The 26,344-nt window shown below is 46.8% G+C and overlaps 2 protein-coding genes across 2 annotated transcripts in view; one reads left to right on the plus strand and one right to left on the minus strand.

Annotated features, from left to right (window-relative positions):
• Nucleotides 1-5,504: 5,504 nt before the first annotated feature.
• ING5 (inhibitor of growth family member 5) lies at nt 5,505-16,640 on the minus strand. The gene is made up of 8 exons (XM_088479215.1): nt 16,441-16,640; nt 13,537-13,608; nt 13,214-13,380; nt 12,499-12,610; nt 12,290-12,377; nt 11,310-11,445; nt 10,018-10,079; nt 5,505-9,743 (listed from the first exon to the last, which is right to left on the minus strand). The coding sequence occupies exons 1-8, from the start codon at nt 16,475-16,477 to the stop codon at nt 9,707-9,709; spliced, it is 711 nt and encodes a 236-aa protein (XP_088335341.1). The 5' UTR covers nt 16,478-16,640; the 3' UTR covers nt 5,505-9,706.
• Nucleotides 16,641-16,711: 71 nt separating this feature from the next.
• The window catches only part of DTYMK (deoxythymidylate kinase), a 31,087-nt gene continuing 21,454 nt past the window's right edge, over nt 16,712-26,344 (plus strand). Inside the window, exon 1 of the mRNA XM_088479216.1 lies at nt 16,712-17,026. Within this exon, the coding sequence (XP_088335342.1) occupies nt 16,897-17,026 (130 nt within the window). The 5' untranslated portion in view covers nt 16,712-16,896. The remainder of the gene's footprint in view (nt 17,027-26,344) is intronic.

Genomic DNA, 26,344 nt, shown 5'->3' on the forward strand with positions numbered 1-26,344 from the left:
TTAACCACCTAGGAACATCCTCCCTTATACGGCACCTGCAGCGCGTTCATAATAAGTTACTGTCAAGTTCAGAAACTTTAGCCAAGACCGTAAGCAGTCCAGGGATACCTAAATCCCGTTGTCCTGTTGTATCCAAGCGCCTGCAAACCACACAGTCAACTCCCTCCTCGTCAATTTCCTCAGTCAGGATCGGAAGTAGTCCTGCCGGCCATGTCACTGGCATGACTGACTCTCCTATCGGGGATTCCTCCGGAGGATCCTGCATTGCTACGCCTCCTGCTGCCGCTGCTGCTGCTGGGAGTCGTTCATCATCCCAGAGAGGAAGTAGGAACACCACTACTTTTACTAAACAATTGACCCTCTAACAGTCCTTAGCGAGGAGGATGAAGTACAACAGCAGTCATCCTGAAGCAAAACGTATAACTGAGGCCTTGACTGCTATGTTGGTGTTAGACGTGCGTCCGGTATCCGCCATTAGTGCAGTGGGATTTAGACAATTGATGGAGGTAGTGTGTCCCCGGTTCCAAATCCAGTCTAGATTCCACTTCACTAGGCAGGCGATACCGAGACTGTACAGAAACGTCAAAAAAAGTGTCCTCAGTGTCCTGAAAAATGCCGTTGTACCCAATGTCCACTTAACCACGGACATGTGGACAAGTGGAACAGGGCAGACTAAGGACTATATGACTGTGACAGCCCACTGGGTAGATGTATCACCTTACGCAGCAACAGCAGCAGCGTCACCAGTCGCAGCATCTCAGAAATGCCAGCTCGTTCCAAGGCAGGCTACGCTGTGTATCACCGGTTTCAGTAAGAGGCACACTGCCGACAACCTCTTAGAGAAACTGAGGGAAATCATCGCCCAGTGGCTTACCCCACTTAGACTCTCCTGGGGATTTGTGATATCTGACAACGCCACCAATATTGTGCGGGCATTACATCTGGGCAAATTCCAGCACGTCCCATGTTTTGCTCACACAAACTTGGTGGTGCAGAATTTTCTGAAAAGCGACAGGGGCGTGCAGGAGATGCTTTGGGTGGCCCGAAAAATTTCTGGCCACTTTCGCCATTCAGCGACTGCGTGCCGAAGACTGGAGCGCCAGCAAACACTCTTGAACCTGCCCCGCCATCACCTGAAGCAAGAGGTTGTGACGCGGTGGAACTCAACCCTCTATATGCTTCAGAGGATGGAGGAGCAGCAAAAGGCCATTCAAGCCTATACATCCACCTATGACATAGGCAAAGGAGGGGGTATGCACCTGACTCAAGCGCAGTGGAGAATGATTTCCGTGTTGTGCAAGGTTCTCCAGCCCTTCGAACTTGCCACACGTGAAGTCAGTTCAAGCCAGCTTGAGTCAGGTCATTCCCCTCATCAGGCTTTTGCAGAAGCAGCTGGAGAAAGTGAAGGAGGAGCTAAGACGAAGCGATTCCGCTCGGCATGTGGGACTTGTGGATGAAGCCCTTCATTCGCTTTGCCAGGATTCCAGGGTGGTCAATCTGTTGAAATCAGACCACTACATTTTGGCCACCGTGCTCGACCCTAGGTTTAAAGCCTATGTGGTGTCTCTCCGGCCGACACAAGCCTGCAGAGGTGCAAAGACCTGCTAGTGAACACACTGTCAGCTGAAGCGGAACATGACACGTCAACAGCTCCTTCTTCATTTTCTCCCGCAACTGGGGCTGCCAGGAAAAAACTTAGGTATCCTAAGCAACCCGCTGGCGGTGATGCAGGGCAGGCAGGACCAAGTTTGGACATCTGGTCCGGACTGAAGGACCTGGCAACAATTTCTGACATGTCTACTGTCACTGCATATGATACTGTCACCATTGATAGAATGGTGGAGGATTACATTGGTGACAGCATCCAAGTAGGCATGTCAGACAGTCCATACCTGTACTGGCAGGAAAAAGAGGCAATTTGGAGGCCCCTGTACAAACTGGCTCTATTTTACCTGAGTTGCCCCCCCTCCAGTGTGTACTCCGAAAGAGTGTTTAGTGCAGCCGGGAACCTTGTCAGCGAAAGGCGTAGGAGGTTGCTTCCACAGAATGTGGAGAAGATGATGTTCATCAAAATGAATTATCAACTCTTCCAGGGAGACCAGCCTCCAGAACGTACAGAGGGACCTGTGGTGGTGGATTCAAGTGGGGACGAGTTAATACTTTGTGAGGATGAGGATGTACACACTGAAGAGGGTGAGCAATCGGTGGATGAGGATGACATCTTGCCTCCGTAGAGCCAGTTTGTGCAGGGACAGATTAATTGCCAGCTTGTTTTGTGGGGGCCCAAACGAACCAATCATTTCAGCCACAGTCGTGTGGCAGACCCTGGCGCTGAAATGATTGGTTTGTTAAAGTGTGCATGTCCTGTTTATACAACATAAGGGTGGGTAGGAGGGCCCAAGAACAATTCCATCTTGCACCTCTTTTTTTTCTTTGCATTATGTACAGTTTGGGGCCTAGTTTTTCAAACTGCCATCCTGTCTGCCACTGCAGTATCACGCCTAGATGGGTCACGTGTTTGTGCCGCCCACTCGTGTCGCTTAGCATAGTCATCCAGCTACCTCGGTGCAACCTTTTGGACATAAAAACACTATTGTGAGGTGTGAGGTGTTCAGAATAGACTGGAAATGAGTGGAAATTAAGGTTATTGAGGTTAATAATAGCATAGGAGCAGAAAAACCTACAAATTCTGTGATTTTAGCTGTTTTTATGCTTTTTTTCAAAAAAATACAGATCCAAAACACAAAACCCAGAACCCAACCGAAGGGTGGTTTTGGCAAAACCAATCCAGATCCAAATCCAAAACCAAAACACGAAAAGTGGCCGGTGCACACCCCTACTCCTAACTAAAGGGCAAAAGCATAAAATACTAAATCACACTATAAAGACAACACAGGTTCCAAAAGTTAATATAAATCAAACAACTATGGAAACAAACTGAAGTACTGTATGATGCGCAATTAATTTTCAGCTGCACTAGGAGCCTTGTATAGAGAGACCTATGTGACCCTGCAACCATGAGCCTCTTTTGTCTCCTCCATTATGGAACTGAGGCCCCCATTTACCAACGAAGGTAAATACCAACTGAATTTTTAGTTTAGTATCACTGTGATACTAACGTAAAATTCACAAGGAATTTAACAATACTTCCCCCTCCGGTGAGGTCCCGCCAAGTCCTCGGCGAGATCCTCCGCTAGGCCGCTGGCAGCCTAAAGCTACCAGTGACTGCAAATCTGCGCATGTGACGGGAACCCAGCAGTGCCTGGAAGGCTGGCACCTCCTGGTCTCCACTGCCGGCAATGGGGACCGCATCGCTCTCACCATCTAAAAGATGGCAAGAACGATGCTGTGACAAACAGCAGTAATCTTAGATTACCGATGTTTGTTAAATGTAGAAAGAGCTTAAGGGGTTATGCTTCGTTGGTAAATGGAGGTCTGCATACACGCACGCAGGGGGAATTTCTGAGTACCCAGAAACCCTCCCTGCCCGCCAATCAGTGGCGTAGCTCAGTCGGTTTCAATAAGTGGAGTGCGGTCCGCACTACACAGTAACAAACACCGGCACCAGGTAGTACACTCGTACTACCTGGCGGCAGTGTGTTTGTTTTAGCAGCCAATGAGTCAGACAGACTTTCATTGGCTGCTGCATCCACAGAGGGAGCCGGACTGGAGCTCACGCATGAGCTCCGCCTTCCGACTCCCACAGTGGGTGATGGGAGAGACGTCATGATGCCTCAGGTAAGTATATTGTGTTTGTCTTGTGTTATATATGTAAGGGGGGGGGGGGAATTCAATTAAACACGAATAAGCAAACACTTAACTTCTCAGATGTTTTCGCATGATTTGCATGTTTTGGCGTGATATTTCGCATATTTTATCTATGCGCACTCCCAGTTTTTGCACTATCCAATTACAATAGACGCAAAAACGCATTCGCACGAAAATGGTTCTTGGGAGAAACCAGCGAAAAGTACTGGTGAATTTGGGAAAAACTGTCTGTACCCCCATAAAAAGGCTAACTGACATTGGAAGTCAATTTAGAAGTGTATAAAGGTGCGTACACACTGGGCGATAAAGTGGACGACTGAACGATAACGATACCGTTATCGTTCAGTCGTCCACTTTATTGTCCATTTTTAAGCCCAAAAAGATGAACGATGACGACGCGCGTTCCCGCGGGTCGTTCGTCATCATCGTTCATCGGGCTGACATGCAGGCCAACCTGACGATGTCGTCAGGTTGCTGCATGTCAGGGAATGGGGGAGAGAGCCCGGTGCTGAACGATATCGTTAATGATATTGTTCAGCAGCTGTGCTCAATGTCATGAACGACATTGAGCACAGCCTGCCGGGGACACACTACACGAGATCGCTCAGGGAGCATATCGTCTAGTGTGTATGCACCTTTAGTGGCTCTAATAAAAGTATTTGGTATTCTTAAATTGTGTCAAATTGCTGTTATATGCAAATTTGCAGAAGTATGAAATTATAAAAAAAACTTTTGGGACAAAATAAATGCTGCAATTGGGGGTACATTAAAATGGGTGTAAGTATATTTGAGTCAAAAAAGTACTTTGAATTTTTTTTTAAAATACACCAGTTGCAATGTTTAAAATCACATCCAATCCCCACACACACAAAATACCTGACCCACTATTTAAACCAATTTTCCACTAGTTTTTTCACCCCAAAACTTACATCATTATTGGCCAAAGTAAGCCAATTAAAAATTATTTTGCCTAATTTGTCATTGGGGGGGGGGGGGGGGGTGTCCTAGGGTTCTGAACCAAGTCCCCTCATTTTTAAACAAAAAGGAGGGATTTTTTACAACTTTGCACCTGCTCTGAGATGGTGAAAACAGTTTGCCTGTTTTTGTCTATGGAGAACTCGCACATCGGCAATAGAATTGCACGATATGCATTTTTGTGTGAAAAGTTTGCACCTGCAAAAGCTTCTTCCCAAACTGCAGCTTTTTGTGACTAATGGATCCAGCCCTTAGTGCACCTTCGACAAGTAACCTCTTCTTTGGTTATAATTATCAGTTCCACAACTGGAATATCGAAGGTAGACTCCTGAGTGGACCACATACTCTGGCTACATGCAGAAGGTGTTGTTTTTTTTTTTCTGAGGGAGAGGGGGGGGGGGGTTGGGGCGGCCTTGAGGAATGGGTAATATAGTCATTGGACCCCTATCACAGTCAAATTATAGTCAGTCAAGTATAGGAAATAAATACTTGTGCATTGTGTGTGGTACATTCAGGGATCAACAATCCAAGATGGGAAGAACTGTTTTAAGCAGTGTGACGGAGGATACACATATTAGGCAAACACTTCCAAGGCTCAGATGTAAATGATGCTTTGAAATTGCTTACTAGTTATGGTATAATGGTGTTTTAGACGGTGGTTATACTGCTCTAATTAGTTTGAAAAAGATAACATTTATATAAACATAATAGATGGGGAAAAAAAAAAAAACACACACACTATGAAGAAGAAACCACATAGGTGAGGTGTGCAAGCAAGTTTATATTTCATATTAATATTTAAGAAATCCAAACTTTGTATTAACTTCCCAGGTCAACATGAGGTGTTATTGGACTGCAACATCTTCATTTAAATAGAACATTTATATCAATCAAGAAGTCTTATAAATTAAATAACTCAGTTATATAACATTCTCTGATCTGTTTCAAACATACAGTTTGCAACCACTTATAAAACCTGGAAAAGGTAGAATACCAAAATACACATAATATACATTCTGCCAACAGGGTTATTAGAATCTGACAAAATATCACACCAGTACTTTGGTCACAGTCATTAGGGGTTATAATTAGGACTTTACATATAGGCTCACAATAATGGCTACATTCAGACTTCCACTATATTCAGGATATAAAGTAATATACACAAAGTGAATCGTGTTGTGAAAGTCAGTTTCAGCTGTTGGTCAATGAGAATTGTGTTGCTAATTTAAAAAAAAAAAAAGCCTCAGAGCAAAATAATATTTTCCTAATTTTGTCATTGGTATATTTTCTTTACTAAATAGCTAAAGTTTGCTATAAATGCCTATTTACACAGCAGCCTACTCAGAAGTATTATTCAAGTTAACTGTGATTATAGGAGCTTATCTTCTCTCATTAAGAAATTATACAATAGGCATATATTTTTTTTCTAAAATATATTAACTTGCAATAGTAGTCCTTTGGAAAAAGGTACACATGTCCACATTTAAATAATCTACACAAATCTCCCATTGTAGCTAAGTGTCTAATTTAGGTCAATAGCCAATTGAGCTCTAGTCCATCATTAAGACCCATGGAGCTCATTTAATCTGTGGATCCAAATAGCAGATCTGTTTGTATCATGTACCATGGGTCTAATGAAGGACTATAAAATCAATGACCTATTAACCTAAATCCTCAGTCTGCTGCTACCCTAAGCTGCTTCTGCACATGAGTCTTGATGTACTGTGCAACTAGTAGGAAGTCAGGGACCCTCACTAAAGCAATAAAGTGGGAAGAAAAAAAAAAAAAGGCAGGGGGTTTCTAAAATGTCCTGGTTTACAAAAGTTGTACACTGAAGTCTTGCTATGTGCTAAACAGCGATCACCTCAACAGATGGCATACAGCTGCAAGTAGGATAAGAGAAAGCAGTGGTCCACATTTAGAGTTTAAAAGAAAAAAAAAAAAAAAAATTAACAAAATTGCAGTGGTCTAAAAAACAAGTTACAAATGAGAATAAACAAAAAAAATTAGAATTATCATCATGGCAGCATAGATTTAAAAGGGGACTATGAAATGACCTTCCAAGTAAACAAATCTGCCCTGCTAAATCAGATAAATACGAGCAGTAGATCATATTGAAATATTCTCTCAAAAAAATGTGCCTGGCGTCAGAATTCTTAGAACACCATTCCAAATATAACGCTAGTAGGAACTGAGTTTTCACTGTGGATACATTCAAAAATACATTTATGGACGATCTGTTCTCCGATTTTCAGATAATACTGCAAACATTACAGTTTGCAGTGTTTTCGGTCAGCCAAAAGACACAAATGCACAAAATGTCCAGTTTAATGAAGAACACATATTGATATCCATTTAACAGATAACATACAAATATGGGTACCTGTAAACAATTTACCCTAAAAGTGGGCTGATCTACACAAGTTACTGTTGGCTGACACAATTATACATAAAAAATAGAATTCGAACTTCCTTGTTTCTTTTTTTAAAATTTGCCTTTTTCCTTTACTGGTGGGCTCATTCCCAATGCACATCACATTTTACATGTGAAAACGGAGCTATAAGAGCAGTATAAAAATACTGAGATTTCAATACATCTTTTTAGGCATGTGACCGGACCATGTCCATATAGTGCCTGTAAGCAGCAAGTACTCCCTTTGTGTGTCTTCATAAATTCCATTTAAGGCTTCATGTCTGTACAGGGCTATGCAAACCTGTGTTTTATGAAGCAGTGTGCCCCTTATATGAAAGCATTATGGATTTTAATAATTTCCAGCTAGAAATGTGGTAGGTCCCTCATAATAATAATTAAAAAAAAAAACACAACCCATGAATGAGGTGGAAAATAAAAAATGGTGCATATGAAATCTATGTAGCCCTCACTCCGTATGCCCCTGAGCAGTTGCAACTGTTACAGTAAAAAAAAACAAAAAAAACCCAGATCTGTGGCCGTACTGGAGAAACAATATAAAATCAGACACAAACACACACCGAATACATGATTAAACATCTTTTCTTGAGCACTTCATCAAACTCAATATAATTCTGTTTTACCATAAATCTTTTATACATATAATCTAATCTCCATATAGATATACATCAGCTTTTATATATTTACATGTAAAAATAAGAACAGACACTCTGATACAATGTAGAGGAATTCAATTTATAGAGACAGCCTCATAGGTCCCCAATGAAATAGCTTCAATGGGCTCTAGAATCAAATATATAATCCACGTAGTTATGTTTCTCTATACATTTTTGTTTAAAATATATCTTGAATGAAAGAGGATTGATGATAGTTAATCTTTGGTGCTTTTAATATACCTAGCCATGCCAGTTCACAGCAATGCTAGAGCACAATAAATTTGTGGTGAAACTGCACCTGAAAGGGGTCAAAATAAAGCACTATGCTTAGCATGGCGACTTTCAGAACCAAAAAGGCAACTGCCTTACATTACATCTACGATTGTGCTCTGCAATCTTATATAAATAAGACTGTACTAATTCATTCAGGGGTCTATATACAAAGTCTTGGAGAGAAAGTGTAGGGAGATAAAGTACCAACCAATAAGCTCCTGTCACTTTATAGGCTGTGTTTGAAAAAGGACAATTAGGAGCTGATTGGTGGGTACTTTCTCTCCAAGGCTTAGCACATAGACCCCCTCCCCCCAGGTTTAGTTTGCTTTTTTTCCTCCTTTAGTACACCATTCTCCTTTAGGCAGTGAAATTATCCATTCTGTAGACTGATCCAGTATGCAACCTATCAATTTCTGGGAACAAGGGATATTGAGACTAATGTTCATGAAACCAGATAAACGCACGGATACTTGCCTACACTTCTGGCATTTCAGGGAGACTCCAAGATGTTGGGGAGCTCTCCTGGACTCCTGCTAGTGTAGACCAACTTTCTGGATCCATCCACTTCCTTAGAGAAGTGGCCAGTCCGGAGGCGTACATCATTGTATTTCTGCCGCTTTTTTTATTCTCTCTCCCTCCCTCTCCCCCTCCCCAAATGTTCCATTGTACAGCCGTGGCAGGGCCACAATGGCGTACATCACAGTGCCACGCACGCACCTCCTACCTGGCCTCTACCCTCCGGCATCTCCTGGGGAGTTTAAGTAGGTCATTAAGCATGTATAGATACTGGTGAATAGACAATCTATACTATACATGAATATTAGCTTGGCCCACAAAAGGGATTATCCCAGTAGGCATACAGGACAGAGGGACTCTCAATTCATACACAACATGAGCTTATTTAACATCACTAATTACACATGCTTTAGGTGTAATTATAAATTATTGCATAGCCATGAGACTTTAAAGCTGTAGTAAATCGTTACAGGGATTTAGCTCATGACGACAATGTTGAGGAGCAGTACTACATTGTACAAAGTGCTGGTTATATGAAACTAGAGTTCTAGGCTGCTGCCTTAATTACCTTTAACACTGTATTAATAGCCTCACATTATGGTCACTGAAATAAGCATGCAAGATGTGTATGAGGTCAGAATGCCCCTTTAAAAAAGGATTTAAACATATCAGACCAGCTACACATTTTCGAAATTGAACGTGACGCATTTGAACCAATACATAAAACAAGAGTTTAAATGTCATATCACAGCACAAATGAAGGAAGATCTTGGTGCTTTGTCCTTCCCCATCAAGAACTTTGGTTGATGTAAAAACATTGAATGGGGAATACGGATTAAGTGGTAAATTGAGACAGTTACAAAAAAAATAAAAATATATATATTTAGCAGTACCAATCCTAAAGTGCAACAATACTCTCCCTATGATGAGAGGTTGTACGTTTGGCACAACCTGATTTGCTGCTTCTGCCCTTCATTAGAAATCCATCCAGCCATCCAGTAGCAAGACAAATGTCAGGGGTGATACACTGAACATAAGAACGTGGAAGTAATAGAGACAAAGTTGATAACAGATGGTTCTGTGATCATTTCTTCCGCTCATGAGTACAGCGAGGACAGAACCTAGAAAAGAGAAAGAATTCAGTATTGTAGGAAGCACTGGAGAACAAATTATGTCACGATGATACATATTGCTGGAGCTAGAAGTTAATTATGCTACGGTTTAAGAGTGCAAATTGTAATTTTGGAAAAAGTAATGCTTTAACTGCGTTTTCCCTACCACAGTACTCTAATACTACATTACATACATTGTGGGTATATATGTACATTATGCAGGCTTTTCCGGTGACAGGGTTTTATTGTGTGCACTAACAAACTAAGAACTTTTGAGACTTACCATTTTCCTTTTGGTTTAGTGGTGAGATCTACACAGGCAAAATGGAACCACTCTATAGGGCACTAGAAAAAGAAAAGAAAAAAAAAAAGAAACTTGATAATACCCTGTTAAAGAAAACTTAAAGGTGGCATGAGATGTACCGATCCTGGCTCATAAAAATGACTTTGGTCGTGTTGGAAGTGGTGTGTGCAGGTTTTGATACTGCAGTTATGTAGGCACATCCCAGTGGATGACAAACTATGAAAAGTCCAGTTACTTAACAGGTACAGCCATACTCACCGTTACATATACACTGGTACTGGAGTGGAGCTTGAGTGAATTGGGTTTTTATACAACTCACCAGCCTGTCAGTGTATGCTGCAAACAGGTAGCTGCACAGGATGCTGGAACAACTATATAGCCGGTACATAACCGGATCTCTCTTGGGAGCCTTCTGCCTCCCACCATGTCACTTTACACAGTACAGAGAAGATGGTCCCTGACATGCTTAGTAGTGATTACCATGGTGGCCACCTTGGGACAGGGCATGAAGCCTCCCTGGAGAGGCCAGAAGACTGGAGTCTGTGCAGTAGCGCACTCCTTTAAAACTACATGCATGTGGTCAAATTCTGTAAAATTGCTGAGCTCTTGGACAGAGCACCAGGATCACTTTTGCTTTACTACCAACAGGAAACGCTGGCACAAGATAACGGGGCATACAAGCAGATAATCATCATCCAAGTGCAATTCTCTCTATGCCCAATAATGTAGAAGTTGATCAGTAACTTAAATTATTTTGGGCAATATTTTATAATATGTTTACTTTACCATTTGATTTTCCTATAGAGGTCAATTCCTGAAGTGATCAATATAAGGTCTAAATGAATTTGAATACGAATATATTTATAATATCATTACGGTGTTCGAGTAATACTTTATCTGATTAAGGAGACCAATAGAATGCATTGGAGTACCTTAAAAATAGTCATCTCTAGAGAGAGAGATAGATATAGACATAGCACCCAGTGGTCTTAAATAACGAAAGTGACACAATGTGTCCAGCAACCATACATACAATAAAAAAAAAAAAAAAAAGGCCCCTTGCTATTGTAAAACTATACTAAGTAGGCAAGTCCTTAATTTTGAGACAGTATTTATATAGAATGACACACTAGATATCAAATGTACTGTAATCACTTAAAGACAAATTGAAAAGGTCCCTTTGAAGTACAAAAGTCCCCCTAATGTAAAAGATATGAATTACACTCTGTAATATACAGTCATCTCTCTGAGAAAGCCCACAGAATCCTTACATCTGGATTGTCGCAGCCAATCATTTCTCCGTAGGACACCTGATGACACAGGCAATATGTGGGTTCATTAGGGTCTACCGGCATATCAAGGACATCGGAAGGATGCACAGACAGAACCGCCTCTGAAAATATTGGCCTGCCAAATGAAACAGATTAGTTAGGCACACTTTTTCACTTCTTTAGTTTGTTTTTTATATATGTAGCACTTTATACACTTTTTATTATAACCGACTTAACACATAGGCTCTCTTTATTATTCTTTAACCCTCACTCTATTGTGATGCTGTGGGGTGGTTCTGCTGGGTTGGCCTGGGGAGTCCCGTGCCCTCTATTTGTTCCATAGGAGTGTTAGGGACCTGCCTGATAGAGGTCACCTGGACAGGCCCATAGTTATGGCCATTATTATACTAAGAACCTCTTATGCAATTTAGCAGTATTATTATTAGGTTCAGCATGGTAGAATGTGTGCTTGCATTTGTCTGTTTCTGCTTGCAGCACTAAAAGTCTCAGCAGGTAGCACCTCACATTGTGCTCAGGGTGTGCAATCTAGGGCCCCCCCCCCTATGTATTAGTTACTCACAAGGCACATGATGTAGGTAGGGGGGAGGGGGGGGTTAAAGACTCTAAAATCTAATCTACTTGGGTAGGGACTGATGTCAATTAACATTCTTTAAAGCACTGCAATATGCAGTGTTATAGGAATAAAAGTTAATGATAGGTGGAAATACTTTCAAACGTGTATGTGCTCCTAGAAACTGTAGACAGCAGAGCAACATGTAATATCCAGCCTACAAAGGCATGTCTTAATAAACTCAACTTGCAAAAACATACACCAATCCTGACACCATGCTCCACTACTGTCCCCAACCACCGCTGTCCTTCCTAGTATTTCCAGAAGTCTTTTGGTGGCTCTATGATCTCCATCTACCACTCTATGCTCACATTATCTACATACTCCTATAGTTTTTTCAATAACTTACCCTCCTTTCAGTTTCTTTTTCTTCACAGTGTCCTCTTCCGAAACTCTGCGTCCACGAGATCCCCGCTTTTCTTTCTGAGCTCGATTCTCTGTAATAACACAGAAAATGGACATGATACTCTGGAACAACTGAAATTTGTCTCTTATCTTGGCCTTGCTTTGGGTAGACAAGACTCACGGTAGTGTCCAGAGTATTCATTTGAAACTTACTTTTTGTCCCTCGTCCAGACGGACTGTCAAACTCGGAACCTTCTAATTTTTCTTTGAGGTCAGCCTCAAATCGTGCCAGATCTGCATCCAGCCGTCTAATGTGTTTATCCACCTGTAAGGGAAACAAGCAGCATGCTTTGGTCAAAAGAGCAAGTTCCCAAATACACCACAGGTTCTCAAACTCGGTCCTCAGGACCCCACACAGTGCATGTTTTCCAGGTCTCCTCACAGAATACAAAAATTAAATAATTAGCTCCACCTGTGGATATTTTAAAATGTCAGTGTGTAATGAGTACACCTGTGTACCTGCTGGGTGGCCTGGAAAATGTGACCTGTGTGGGGTCCTGAGGACGGAGTTTGAGAACCACTGAAATACATAATTCTGAATTCCAGCAAACGAAATGCTACGCATGCTGCTTATTCATTGAAGCAGATACAACCTTGTGTGTATTGCATCACTGCGGTGAGAATTTGTAATACAGAACTATTCCAATGTACAAGATGTTAGTTAGATTAAATATTCCATAAAAATACTGCATATACTAATGCGCCTCTATTGTGAAATAAGGATATTAGAAGTTCTCTATTCCTATAAAAGCAGAAGGCTGCACAATGTTTATTAAATCAAAATATCAAAACATTTTCATTGAAGAGAAATAATCAATTATCTTCTTCTCCTCAACTATAGGAGAACAGTTGCATTTCCTCTACTTACCATCTCATAGGTCTGCATGGCCAGCTGCACTTTGTCATCACTATACTCTTTGCACTTGCTGTAGGCATTCTGGATGCGCTGTAGATGCTGTACCCTCTGGTCAGTGCTGAAGTCTCGGACCTTAGCAATGTACTCACTAGCCAATGTGTCAATCTCCTTCTTTTTATCTGTTTCAATAAAAAGTTCTTCTTTAAACAAATTTTTAACAAAAGACCCATCACAATATTATAAGGGAGGGAGCAGAAGAGAACACACATCATTGTTGGGGTTAGAGACCTTTAATAAATAAATAAAAAAATCACATGACTTTTCATAGAATTTACCTTCTGTCCTCTGATCTAGGTCACTCATGAGTTGGAAATTTCTTTGAAGCTCACATGGCAGATTTTCTATACCTGAAAAAGTTCATTATTGTCAATGCGCTGGTAGTGTATCCGATACTGAGTGTGGAAGCCTACAGATGGCGGCAAGAAAACATGTAAAGTTCTAGAACAGAGATAGATAGATAGATAGATAGATAGATAGATAGATAGATAGATAGATAGATAGATAGATAACCAGACAATCCTTTTCCAATGGAAGTTTGGAATAATTACCGTATATACTTGAGTATAAGCCTATTTTTTCAGCACATTTTTTGTGCTGAAAAAGCACCCCCTAGGCTTATACTCGAGTCATGCCCGCATGGTACGCTGCTGAGTAGCGTACCATGCGGGCCGCAGTGCAGACTGTGTCACTGTGACACAGCCTGCACCGCGTGTGTAGCGCTGACCAGACGGAGTTCGGTCAGCACTACACACTGCTAAACACACAGCCGCCGGAGCCGGCAGCTATGTGTTTGGTGTAATCAGCAGCCGCTGAGAGTCTGTCAGACTCTCAGCGGCTACTGCTGCTCCCACTGCGGGAGCCAGATTCCGGCTCCCACAGTGGGTAATGGGAGAGACGTCGTCATGACGACGTCTCTCCCATTATGCAAAGCGGCGGAGGAGCCTGTAGCAGCGTCGGGACCAGGAGCGGGGTTACAGGTGTTTTTTTTTTTTACATTTCTTTCTACTGGGTGGGGTACTACCAGGGGGGGATATAGCTACTGGGGGCACTACCAGAGGGGGGGGGGGATTAATAATGGGGGAACTACCAGGGGGGGGATGTTGTTACTTTACTACCAGGGGGGGATATTGCTACTGGGGGCACTACCAGGGGGGGATATTACAACTGGGGGCACTACCAGAGGGGGGATTACTACCAGTAGCTGCTGCATTTCCCACCCTAGGCTTATACTCGAGTCAATACGTTTTCCCAGTTTTTTGTGGTAAAATTAGGTACCTCGGCTTATATTCGGGTCGACTTATACTCGAGTATATACGGTAACCAGGCTACAAATATTTTTGATCTCTATGAATAGTGTAGGATTATACATAATGGTAGAAAGACATACCTATGGTGCAAATAATAGAGGTTGTTCTCTTGCAGGACCTGACATATTGGCTGCTGTCTGATTCAATAACTGAACAACCAAATCGATTAAGTTGTTTGGGTCACAATGATTAGGCATGGAGTCAAATAACTAATGTACTACTAGATGTACTCATGCAATTTATACACACTCTTAGGCCAGCCATACATGGTGCGATGAGGGATCCAACGTCCGACATATCGGGTGGTCCGCACACACTGTTGTGATCGGGTGGCCGACCGCCCGATATGCTCGGCTGCCCCGATTGCATGGTTCTGCAGTGCGATCAGGCGATACAATGTACGACCCCACGGGAGCGCGCTTTGTATGAAATCAGGCCCATACACGGTGCAATATCGTACCAATCCATCGGATCGGCTACTTTATCGCACAGTGTATGGACCGCATTAAACATAGATGTATCATGACCGACTCTCTTCATCCCCAGACACTGAATCAGTTAAATATGTTGTTATACACAAGCCTGTCTGCAGGCACCTTAACCAACTAGAACTGCCTGGCAGCATTTGGATATCATGTGTTATCAAACAATTACAAGTACCTATAACCACATACACCTTGACTGATTATACATAATGCCCAAACACCTGAGCTCATACCATCCAACATGGCCTCTGCATCCACCAGTAGTGCTCTACTCTTGGGCTTTCTGCTCAGCATTGCAGTCACCTGTGTTGGGTGAGGCAATTGATGGGAAAGGAGTTTATAGCACAGGTGACTACCTTCAAAAACTAAAGGCCCCCATACACGGTGAAATGGCACCGTACGAGGCAACAGGGGGATCAGTCGTCCGACATATCGGGCAGTCCGCACACGGTGCGATCAGGTGTCCGACCACCCGATATGCCGGCTCCCTGCTCTCTCACCCGCATAGCAATCCATGGCATCGCACATCACATCCCCTGATCTTATGGTTCTGCAGAAACATCATGGGGTGCGATGTATGACTCCACAGGAGCGCGCTCGGCCCGACATCAGGGCCATACACGACGCGATATATAGCAGGCAAATCGCACCAGTCAGATCGCCTGCTTTATCGCCCCGTGTATGGGGGCCTTAAGCTGGCCACAGACATAGCGATGTGTTCACGATCCGACATTGTGCACGATTTCCCTTGAAAACTCTCCTCGGCACACGATTTGGTGTTTGCAGTATCCAATCTTCAAACGATCTATCGTGCAGCCAGACATTTCTCCAGTGCATTTGTATCCTGATTGGCAGATCTGCCCTACAGCACGGCAGATCTGACGATGCGATGTGCGACCAGCTGTGACGCGCACCACATCGTGAGTGGGGACTCGCGATTTTGCCATATTTTACACGATCTGTCATTCCAATGTGTCGGAATCAGCCAGATTGGGTAAAATATTGCAATGTGTATGGCCAGCATTAAGTGGAGGCCCAAGGAGCAGAAAATGGTGTAGCTGGTGGAAGCAGGGGCTATACTGGATGGCCCCTAACAAGTATTGTTAAAGTGTGACCACAGTACAGCTGGTGGAAATCACACTTGCTTGTTAAAGCCGCAATACATTTTAAATAAAGTTTAATCCGTCCTATAAAAAAAAAAAAGTCACATACGTAATCTTAACTACGTCACCACGTAACGTAGTTTCACGACGAGTGCGTGCCCGCAAACTGGTGGTGACGCAGTTCTAATTACACGCCCGGGCAGTTTATTATTATAACGTACACACACCCGCCAATGACACCCGCCCGTGCATAGCCCGCTAGAACCCCCAGGCCCCATACTTACTGTCCAGGTAGTGCTCCAGGTACATCGCAGTCGCCATGTTCACCAAACCCGACCGCTTCCTCCCTCAGATCTCACTCCCGCTCAACTGTCCCTGGATTATTCATGAGCAGCGCGCTTCCGGGGTGGCGAGGTGGGCGTGCGCCTGATTAATATTCATTAGGCTGGTGGTGCTGAAGGGCAGCCCGCGATCTCTGCTGTGCCATTACGCAGCTTAGCCTTTGCAATCACGTGACCCTCTGTCGTCTTGGTGATTAGTGATTCCGGGGAGGGTGGAGAACGTAGGCCTATCGGGGAGCGAGGCTTGTAGAAGCGCTGAATCGCTATTGGCTGATAGGTTTCGCCCCGATTGGAAGGGGGTCAGTAAACTTGAGTGTGATTGGCTGTGGTGAGCGCGGCATTTCTGACTGATTCACAGCCCTTCGTGTGCTAGTGTCAGACTCCCTGTGTAAACGGAAAATGGCGGCTCTGCGTGGGGCACTGATTGTATTGGAGGGCGCTGACAGGGCCGGGAAGAGCACACAAGCACGGCGGCTGGTGGAGGCACTGCGTGAGCGAGGCTACCAGGCCGAGGGCCTGCGCTTTCCAGGTAACTGGGGTCTCTCAGCCAGCAATGTGCCCTGGCTTGCATCTACACCAGCTGGCTGCTGCTTTGTCACGTGTTGTCCGGGCTGGGTCTGTCAGCAAGTGCAGCTGGGGCTCACCAGGTGTTGGATAACTACAAGTACCACAGACCCTCCAACATGACCCATTCCACTAGGTATAAAATGCTCTGCTCCTGGATTTCCCTCTTAAGGTGGGTACACACTGGGCGATATTACTGAGCGACTGCACGATTACGACATCGTAATCGTGCAATTGCTCAGTAATTGTGCACAAATCGTGCACTTTTATGTCGGAAACGACCAGCGATGCGCACTCCCGCTGGTCGTTTCCGACATTGTTCATCGGGCTGACATGCAGACCAACCTGACTATCTCGTCAGGTTGCTGCATGTCGGGGAATGGGGGAGAGAGCCCGGTGCTAAACGATATCGTTAATGATATCGTTCAGCGGCTGTGCTCAATGTCATGAACGAGGGTAGGGTACCATCGTGTTGGAGGGTAGTGTACCATCGTGTACCATGGCAGCACAGACGGTGTAATGGTTAGCGTTTCTGCCTCACAGCACTGAGGTCATGGGTTCGATTTCCACTACGGCCCTAACTGTGTGGAGTTTGTATATTCTCCCTGTGCTTGCGTGGGTTTCCTCCGGGTACTCCGGTAGGTTAATTGGCTCCCCACAAAATTGACCATAGTGTGTATGTGTATGAGCATGTGGTAGGGAATATAGATTGTAAGCTCCACTGGGGCAGGGACAGATGCGAAAGGTAAGATATTCTCTGTAAAGCGCTGTGGAATATGTGTGCGCTATATAAATAACTGATAATAATAATAATAATCGTGTCCTGTTGGCTGCCAGGTCACGCTGTGTCTGGTTTTTCCAAGAGTCATGCACCTGATAATCAGTGTTGCCAGCTCTGAAAGGAAAAATAAGCAACCAGGGGCGATTCAAGAGAGGAGGGGGCCTGTGTGCAGCCTCTGTTTGGGCCCCCTCCTCTCTCTTGGCGGCACTGAGCGCTGTAGATTCTGGCTTCATGCGCAGGTCTCCAGGAAAATGGTGCCTGCGCCTTCTTTCCCGGGGACATCTTTTCTGCGCTTGTGCTGATCACTGGGAAAATGGCCGCCGTCATTTTCCCAGTGAGTGTTTGCTGCTCTGCAGCACCAGTCCGGCGCTGCGGAGCAGCACTTCGGGAGTCGGCGGAGAGGTAAGTATTATTACCTATGGGTGTGGTGTGGGCCCCCCTGGACCCAGGGGTCCGTGTGCCGACACACCTTGCACCCATTATAAAGACTCCTATGTAAGCAACCATTAAGTAAAAAACAAGTTCAAACCAATCATAAAAAGCCCAATTTATAGGGGTGTCTTTGTCCTCACTAACCTAAATATTTTAGTGTGTGCACAGCCTTATCTGCCTATATTGCTTTTCTTCCTCTACACCAACCTCCATATTTTTACCTCCACCCTTTTCATACCTCATTCCCTTGCCAGTCTTCAGCTGGGTACACACTTGCTAATGTGTGTACTCAGTGATGTGATGCCTGACCATGCTATATATATGGCTGTTGATACATACTGCAAGATGCGGTGACCAAACACCCGATATGTTGGGCACCGGCTCTATCCACTATGCTACGTGCAGGCCAACATAATGGACGACCCACAGGAGTGCGCAGGGTCGGGCATAGTGGGTACACACTGGCCGATATGTTGATCCGATCGGGCGACTTTTCCTTTACCTGACTCTACTTCTCCCCATTCCTTTCACCCCTCTTATTTACCTCCTTCATTCCTGCCACCTGTCTAGTTCCATTACCCCCTCTTTAACAGCCTTAAGTCGTGTATCCACTTATAGACATACAAACGAGAGCACGATTACGACATTGCAATCGTGCTGTCGTTTGTATGTCTAGTGATGTGCCTAGACTGAACGTTCAGTCCAGGCACATCCATCATCCCTGTACATGCTGAACCTGACGGGATCGTCAGGTTGACTAGCATGTACGGGCGATGATGGATAGCAAAAACGACCAGCGGACATGCGCTTCGCTGGTCTTTTTTGTCATTTACATGCCCGATTTGCGGGCGAGTGCACGATAATAACGTTATCGTGCAATCGCCTGTCAAAATCGCCTAGTGGATACCCGCCTTTAGTAATTTTAACTCTACCCCCATGTACCTCATTTCCGTCATCTATCTTCCCTCTCCTTCTTGTCTGCCTCCTCCAATTTCACCCTGTCCACTGGCTACCCCCCTCTCCCTCAGTCACTACCAGTGCAAAAAAACACACAAGCCCGACGGGAGACTTAAGACAGACGTTGAAATACTGACGCCTATCTTCCTATCTTAATCCCGATGCCCGAACGTCAAAGGACGACAGCCCGAACGAGGTAAGTCCGGGGCGTCCTTAGAGTTAGCTGTGGGGGGGGGGGGGGGGGGGTTAGGTGTAAGGAGTGTAGTGGGGTTAGAGTTTGGTTCTTGAGGGGGGGGTTAGGGTTAGGCACACCCTATGGGAGGGTTAGGGTGCAGGAAGGTTTAGGTCTTAGGTATAGGCACCCCTGGGGGGTCTTGGGGTTAGGCACCCCTAAGGGAGGGTTAGGGAGGGAAGAGGGTTAGGGTACTTACCAGCTGGCGTCAGGATTTCATACCGATCCCGTGCTAAAGTCATATGCTAGTTGTACAGAGCTACATGTGCAAACCCTGTTGAACTGCATTGACCATGGAAACAAACAGGAAAGTGCCAGGAAAGTAAAAGTGTACCCGCCACTCATATTTCTAAGCAATCCCCAGCCCTGAACTATTTACTCTAAGAAATCACTTCCTGGCAACTAAATTCTTATTTTCTACTTCAGGGTCCATAGGGTATCCACAGGATACCTTGGGGTATAGGTGTGACGTCAGTCGCAGGGCACCAAAGAGTTAAGCTTTCAGCCTCCCAGGATGCACTAGGTCCCCCTCCTATACCCCGTCCCCGGGCCAAGGCACCTCAGTTTAGTTTGGTGCCCGGCCGGCGTCGGGTGCACCTGTCGGAGTGGGGGCTAGAAGAGCCCCTGAAGCTTTCTTCAGTGCAGCTGTGGCTGCACATCTGGATGTACAGCATGGACAGTCAGTCCTGACGTCCATGCTGTCTTCCCTACACCCCCGCCGGTACCGATCCGGGGATGCTGGTGAGCATCTGGGGTCACAGCTAGCGGTGACCCCAGATGTTCCGGACCATGGCCGGGTCCAAGGGGGACAAAGGTAAGCAGCGGGGTCCCGCGGTGGGTCCCCGCTGGTCACATGGTCCTAAGTCCCCAGGCAGGGGGCTCCCTGGGGACTGGCTGCAGCGTGGAGCCAGGTACTGAACCTGCGCTTTCCACTACCCCCTGGGACAGCGGACCGCAGCAGAGCGGTAGCGCTGCAGCGTCCCAGTGGTTAAATGCATGCCAGGGGAGCGCGCCTTCCCTGTCTCACAGCCGGCGCCTCCCCCGCTGCACACAGCCCTCTCTGCACTGTGCTGACTGGCCCTGTGTCAGCGCTCCTCCCCCAGGCCAGCTTCTCTCTGCTCCTCGGCGGCCATCTTCTCTGCAACGCATGGTGAACGCTGCTGGAAGTCTGGAAGGAAGCATCGTGGTCTGGGTCCCCCCGCATACCTCTCCTCCGCTGTGGCTCAGGTCTGTGTATGCAGCGCTGTGTCCTACCAGGCCCTGTGTCTGTGTAGTTGAGTGATCAGCGCTGTTAGTGCAGGAATTGTTATTTCTCTGCATTGTATGTGACTGTGCTAGTGCTGCCTGTAACTTTTCTTCTCTAAACTGTCAGCTTTATAATACTGTCCCTGTTCTTTCTGCTAAAGCCCTTGCGGTGCAGTGCTGCAGGGTGGTCTCTCGCCTATTTAATACTTAATTGGTGAGAGAGGTCACATACGTGGTGCCATCATGTCTGAAAGTGATTTTCCCCTCCGGCTACAGTGTACCACGTGCAAAGTACCGTTAGCGGAGGGGGAGGGTAGCGCGGAGGGCCTTTGCCGGCAGTGTTTGTCCATGGCGCGGCCTATTACGGTTACAGCACCGGTACAGGAGCCGCCCTGGGCTTGTTTCGCTCAGGCGTTAACAGCTTTAGTGGGCCAGTTAGCTCCGCAGCCCGCGTTTACGCAGATGGGTTTGTCCCAGCAGTCTGTGGTGTCGTCACCCATGCAGGGGTTCCCACGACAATTGGTGGTACCCCACAGTCTCCCTATTTCCCCGCTCCCGGGTTCTCAGGAGCCAGCGTGGGTTAACTCCCTGACGAGTTCTGTACAGCACTTGTCGGATGTGTTGCAAGGGGAGTCTGTGATGCGGCCTCATAAAAGGCCGGTGGCGTCTCTGTCCGCTCCTTATGAGGATGACGAAGGGACGTCTGATGATGGGGAGATTCTGGATCCTTACGATCAGGAACCTCTCCATACTAAGGACGCTGATGCTAAGTCCAAAGTATATATTCCTGGACTTATTCGGGCGGTCCGCACAGCCTTGGTGATTGAGGACGAAGTTCCCCCAGCGGCTAAATCTAAGTATGCCTTTTTCAAAGATGTGAAGGGCGATGCCACAGTCTTTCCTCTTTCGGGTCAGTTGGTGGACCATTTAGAGGAGGCGTGGAAACAACCTGGCAAAAGATACCAGCCGCAGAGACGCCTGGCGGTGGCTTATCCGTTCGCGGATAATTATTTTGCTAAGTGGGAATCCCCTCCACAGGTGGATTCTCACGTGACCCGTCTTGTCCGTAGTGCCACATTGCCGATGCCATCCATGTCCTCCCTTAAGGATGCTACGGACCGCAAGGTAGAAATCTGCATGAAGTCCGCTTATTCCCTTGCAGGGGGGGCAGCACGGCCGGCTATGGCCATTTGCTGGGTTGCCAGAGCGATGGAGCGCTGGGCGGATTCATTAGAGGCTTCTTTTGAATCCGACTGTCCGGCCGAACAGGCGGAGTTGATTGGCAATCTGCGTGATTCGGCCACCTACATCAACGAGGCGGCTCTAGACATTAGTACTCTGGTGTCTAGAATTTCTTCAGCAGCGGTAGCTGCTCGTCGCACCTTGTGGCTGCGATCCTGGAAGGCGGACGCAGATTCCAAGAAAGGTCTGGAAGCGTTGCCGTTTACCGGAGAAGTTCTCTTCGTCCGGATCTGGATAAGATTGTGGCCACGCTGGCGGCAGCCAAATCTGCTTGTCTTCCGTCGGCCGCTGCTCCTTCTGGTTCTGGACCATCGTCCTTTCGGTCATCTAGGGCCCAGGGCAGGCCCAAACCACAGTCGTTTCCTCGACAGGCTGGCCCTAAGAAATCGGTCAAGCCCCGGAAACAGGCATGGAGTACCAGACGTCCGGCCCCCAAGCCAGATGACAAGCCTGCGGCCTGACGGTCCGGGTCTCCCCTTGGGGGATCCCAGGGTGGGAGGCCGCCTGCTGCAGTTCTCCCGGTGTTGGTCGTTCACTACGACAGACACTTGGGTTCTGGAGGTGGTCTCCCACGGGTACGCCCTCTCCTTCCGGCACAGACCCCCGGCTTGATTCTTCACCACGGGTCTACCATCAGACCGGAACAAGGCTACGGAGCTGCGGAAGGTATTGCACACTATGCTCCAGGCTGGAGTTATAGTGTCTGTTCCATTCTCCCAGAGGGGCCAGGGTTTCTATTCAAATCTATTTTTGGTACAGAAACCCAATGGGTCATATCGTCCGATTCTCAACCTCAAAGCACTCAAGTCTTTGCGGGTCCCGAAGTTTCGGATGGAGACCCTACGGTCCATCATTCTGGCGCTGGAACCTGGGGACTACATGGTGTCATTGGACATACAGGACGCTTACCTGCATGTCCCTATTCTTTTGCGCCATCAAGAGTTCCTTCGGTTTGCAATCCGCAGCGACCACTTCCAGTTTCGGGCGTTACCTTTTGGCCTGGCAACAGCACCACGTGTTTTCACCAAGGTGATGGCGGTCATGGCGGCTTCTCTGCGGCTGCAGGGAGTCCGCATGTTGCCGTACTTGGACGACCTGTTATTGGTGGCAGGATCTCCAGAGCTCCTGTTACACCACTTGGACCTGACCATTGCACTGCTGCAACGGCACGGCTGGCTAATCAACTGGCAGAAGTCCACTCTAATCCCGTCTCGGAGGATTCTGCATCTTGGAGCCTTATTGGACTCGGGACAGCAAAGGATCTTCGTGACGGAGGACAAGATCTCTGCTTTACAGTCAAGGGTGCGCAGTTGTCTGCACAGCCGCCGGGTGTCCTTACACTCGGCGATGAGGTTACTGGGCTCCATGGTGTCGGTGTTCGACATGGTGGAATACGCCCAGTTTCACTCCAGACCTCTGCAGCACCTGTCCAAGTGGAACGGGCTGACTCAGTCTCTGAAGTCCCAGACGATTGTGCTCACCCCGGAGGTTCGCCTGTCCCTTGCGTGGTGGTTAAAGACGACCCACCTCAACAAGGGACGTCCGTTCTGGGTTCCAAATTGGGTCCTGTTGACAACGGACGCCAGTCTTCGGGGCTGGGGAACAGTTTCGGGTCCACACTTGTTCCAGGGCAGGTGGATGCCGACAGATGCGGAGCTTCCAATCAATATCTTGGAACTCTGTGCGGTCTTCAATACTCTCCTGCAGGCACAGCGGTTTCTCCAGGGTCACCCGGTGCAGGTCCAGTCGGACAACGCTACCACCGTGGCCTACATAAACAGGCAAGGAGGAACTCGCAGTCGGGCGGCTCTCGTAGAGGTCTCTCGGATCCTGGTTTGGGCGGAGCGCAATCTTCCGCTAAATTGGGAGGCGGACTTTCTAAGTCGCCAGGACGTTCATCCAGGGGAATGGTCCCTGCACCCGGACGTTTTTCAACTACTGGTGGACAGGTGGGGTCTTCCAGAAATCGACCTCATGGCGTCCCGGCACAACAACAAGTTGCCGGTGTACGGGTCTCGCACAAGAGACGAAGGGGCGTCTCTGGTGGATGCTCTGTCCGCATACCTGTTCCCTCCGGTCTCCCTTCTTCCACGGGTAATCCGGAAATTCAAACAGGAAGGAGGGACGCTCCTGTTGATAGCTCCCGCGTGGCCCAGACGGCACTGGTTCTCAGACCTTCAGGGTCTGTCCGTGGACAGTCCTCTGCGGTTGCCGCTACGACCGGACCTTCTGTCTCAGGGTCCTTGTCTTCACCCGGACCTGACTCGGCTTTGACGGCGTGGCTGTTGAGACGGCCATGCTGAGGTCCCGGGGGTTTTCCAGCTCTGTGGTGCGTACCATGTTACGAGCTCGGAAACCGTCTTCCGCGAGGATATACCATCGCGTGTGGCATACGTTCTTCCAGTGGTGTCGACCGAGAGGTTATGCACCGCGGGAGTTTCGTCTGTCTCGGATTCTCGCCTTCCTGCAAGCGGGACTAGATCATGGGCTTCGCCTTGCTTCTTTGAAGGTACAGGTTTCGGCCCTATCTGTCTGGTTTCACCGTAGGATTGCTACAATCCCGGATGTGCGCACCTTTATGCAAGGTGTTCTCCGTATTCAGCCGCCCTTTGTTCCACCTGTGGCGCCTTGGGATTTGGCTGTGGTCCTGAGGGCTCTCCAAGGACCGCCGTTTGAACCACTGGGCTCAGTGGATCTTAAATGGCTAACAGCTAAGACTGTTTTCCTTCTGGCCATTGCTTCGGCCAGACGTGTTTCTGAGTTAGGGGCTCTTTCTTGTAGACCCCCTTTCTTGGTTTTTCATGGGAACAGGGCAGTGATCCGCACTCGGCCCGAGTTTCTTCCCAAAGTTGTTTCCCAGTTTCATGTTAACGAGGAAATAGTTGTTCCGGCCTTTAACTCACCGGGTCTTTCTGTGGGTGAGGCCTCTTTGGATGTTGTGCGGGCCTTAAGGACTTATGTTGACCGCACTTCTTCGTTTAGGAAGTCAGACGCTTTGTTTGTCCTCTATGGCTTCCGTAAAAAGGGTTGGCCTGCTTCAAAGCAAACTTTGGCAGCCTGGATCCGTATGGCTATTTCTGAAGCTTATCTTCATGAAGGCCTACCGGTCCCTCCTTCTCTGAAGGCTCATTCCACTAGGTCTGTGGGTCCTTCGTGGGCAGCTCGACGTGGTGCCTCGGCAGTTCAGATCTGCAAGGCTGCTACGTGGTCTTCTGTCCATACCTTCGTGAGGTATTACAGGTTTGACACCTTCGCCTCTCAGGATGCTTCCTTCGGGCGGCGGATTCTCCTTTCTGCACAGGAGCGTCCCCACCCTTAAAGGATACTGCTTTGGGACATCCCCAAGGTATCCTGTGGATACCCTATGGACCCTGAAGTAGAAAATATGAGATATGGTAAGAACTTACCCTTGTTATCTCTATTTCTACGAAGTCCATAGGGTTCCACAGGACTCCCGCCCTGTCGCACCTGTGCTGCAGATGGGCTTTGCTCTGGTCACCGGTTTTCCGTCTCCCTCTGGTGAGAATGTGATTCTTGTATGTGTCCAGATCTTTGTTCTCTCTCTTCCTTCTCCTCCTCCGGCCTATGGCTTGGTAACTAACTGAGGTGCCTTGGCCCGGGGGCGGGGTATAGGAGGGGGACCTAGTGCATCCTGGGAGGCTGAAAGCTTAACTCTTTGGTGCCCTGCGACTGACGTCACACCTATACCCCAAGGTATCCTGTGGAACCCTATGGACTTCGTAGAAATAGAGATAACAAGGGTAAGTTCTAACCATATCTCATATTATTTTCAGCTACTAAATCTTCAGAAACACGTCATTATATACTTAAGTGATTAGTTCACTTGCCACCGCAGCACGATTAGTCTGCAGCGGCCGTCATGAAAGCAAGGAGTGGCTCGTTGTGGACCCGGCTACAATGGTGTCATTGTCGTGAAAACCAGTCATGAAATCACACTCCCTGTGAGACCACTGCATGCTCTTTCTAGCAACAGCGAGTTGCCCTACCCTTGACCCAGTTACTTGTGCTACCAAGTCTGTTGTAGTAATGTTTTGTACTTATACTATGTACTTACACGGTGGTTACCTGTGTATTGCAGTATTTAATTCCCAGGGCTATTAATGTTATCACATTGGTATAGACCTCAAACTACTTAGGGGGTAGTGCCTGTAGTTGAGCTGATTTAGTTGAAGAGTCCTGCCCTGGGTGGCGATTGAATAACTCCTTCTCCCACAGATTACAAACCAAGGTGCTCTTCCCATACCCCCTGGTGCTGCTATGGAAATGGGGACTGTTGGGAGCCCTGGAATGGCAATTCATGTAAAGATGTTTGACACTCGAAAATATTTTAATATAACAATACCCTTCATTTTATTTCTTGATTTGCTGTCAGT

This window comes from Taudactylus pleione, unplaced genomic scaffold, assembly GCF_031769625.1.
Source record: "Taudactylus pleione unplaced genomic scaffold, aTauple2 ptg000229l, whole genome shotgun sequence".
NCBI classification, from domain to species: domain Eukaryota; kingdom Metazoa; phylum Chordata; class Amphibia; order Anura; family Myobatrachidae; genus Taudactylus; species Taudactylus pleione.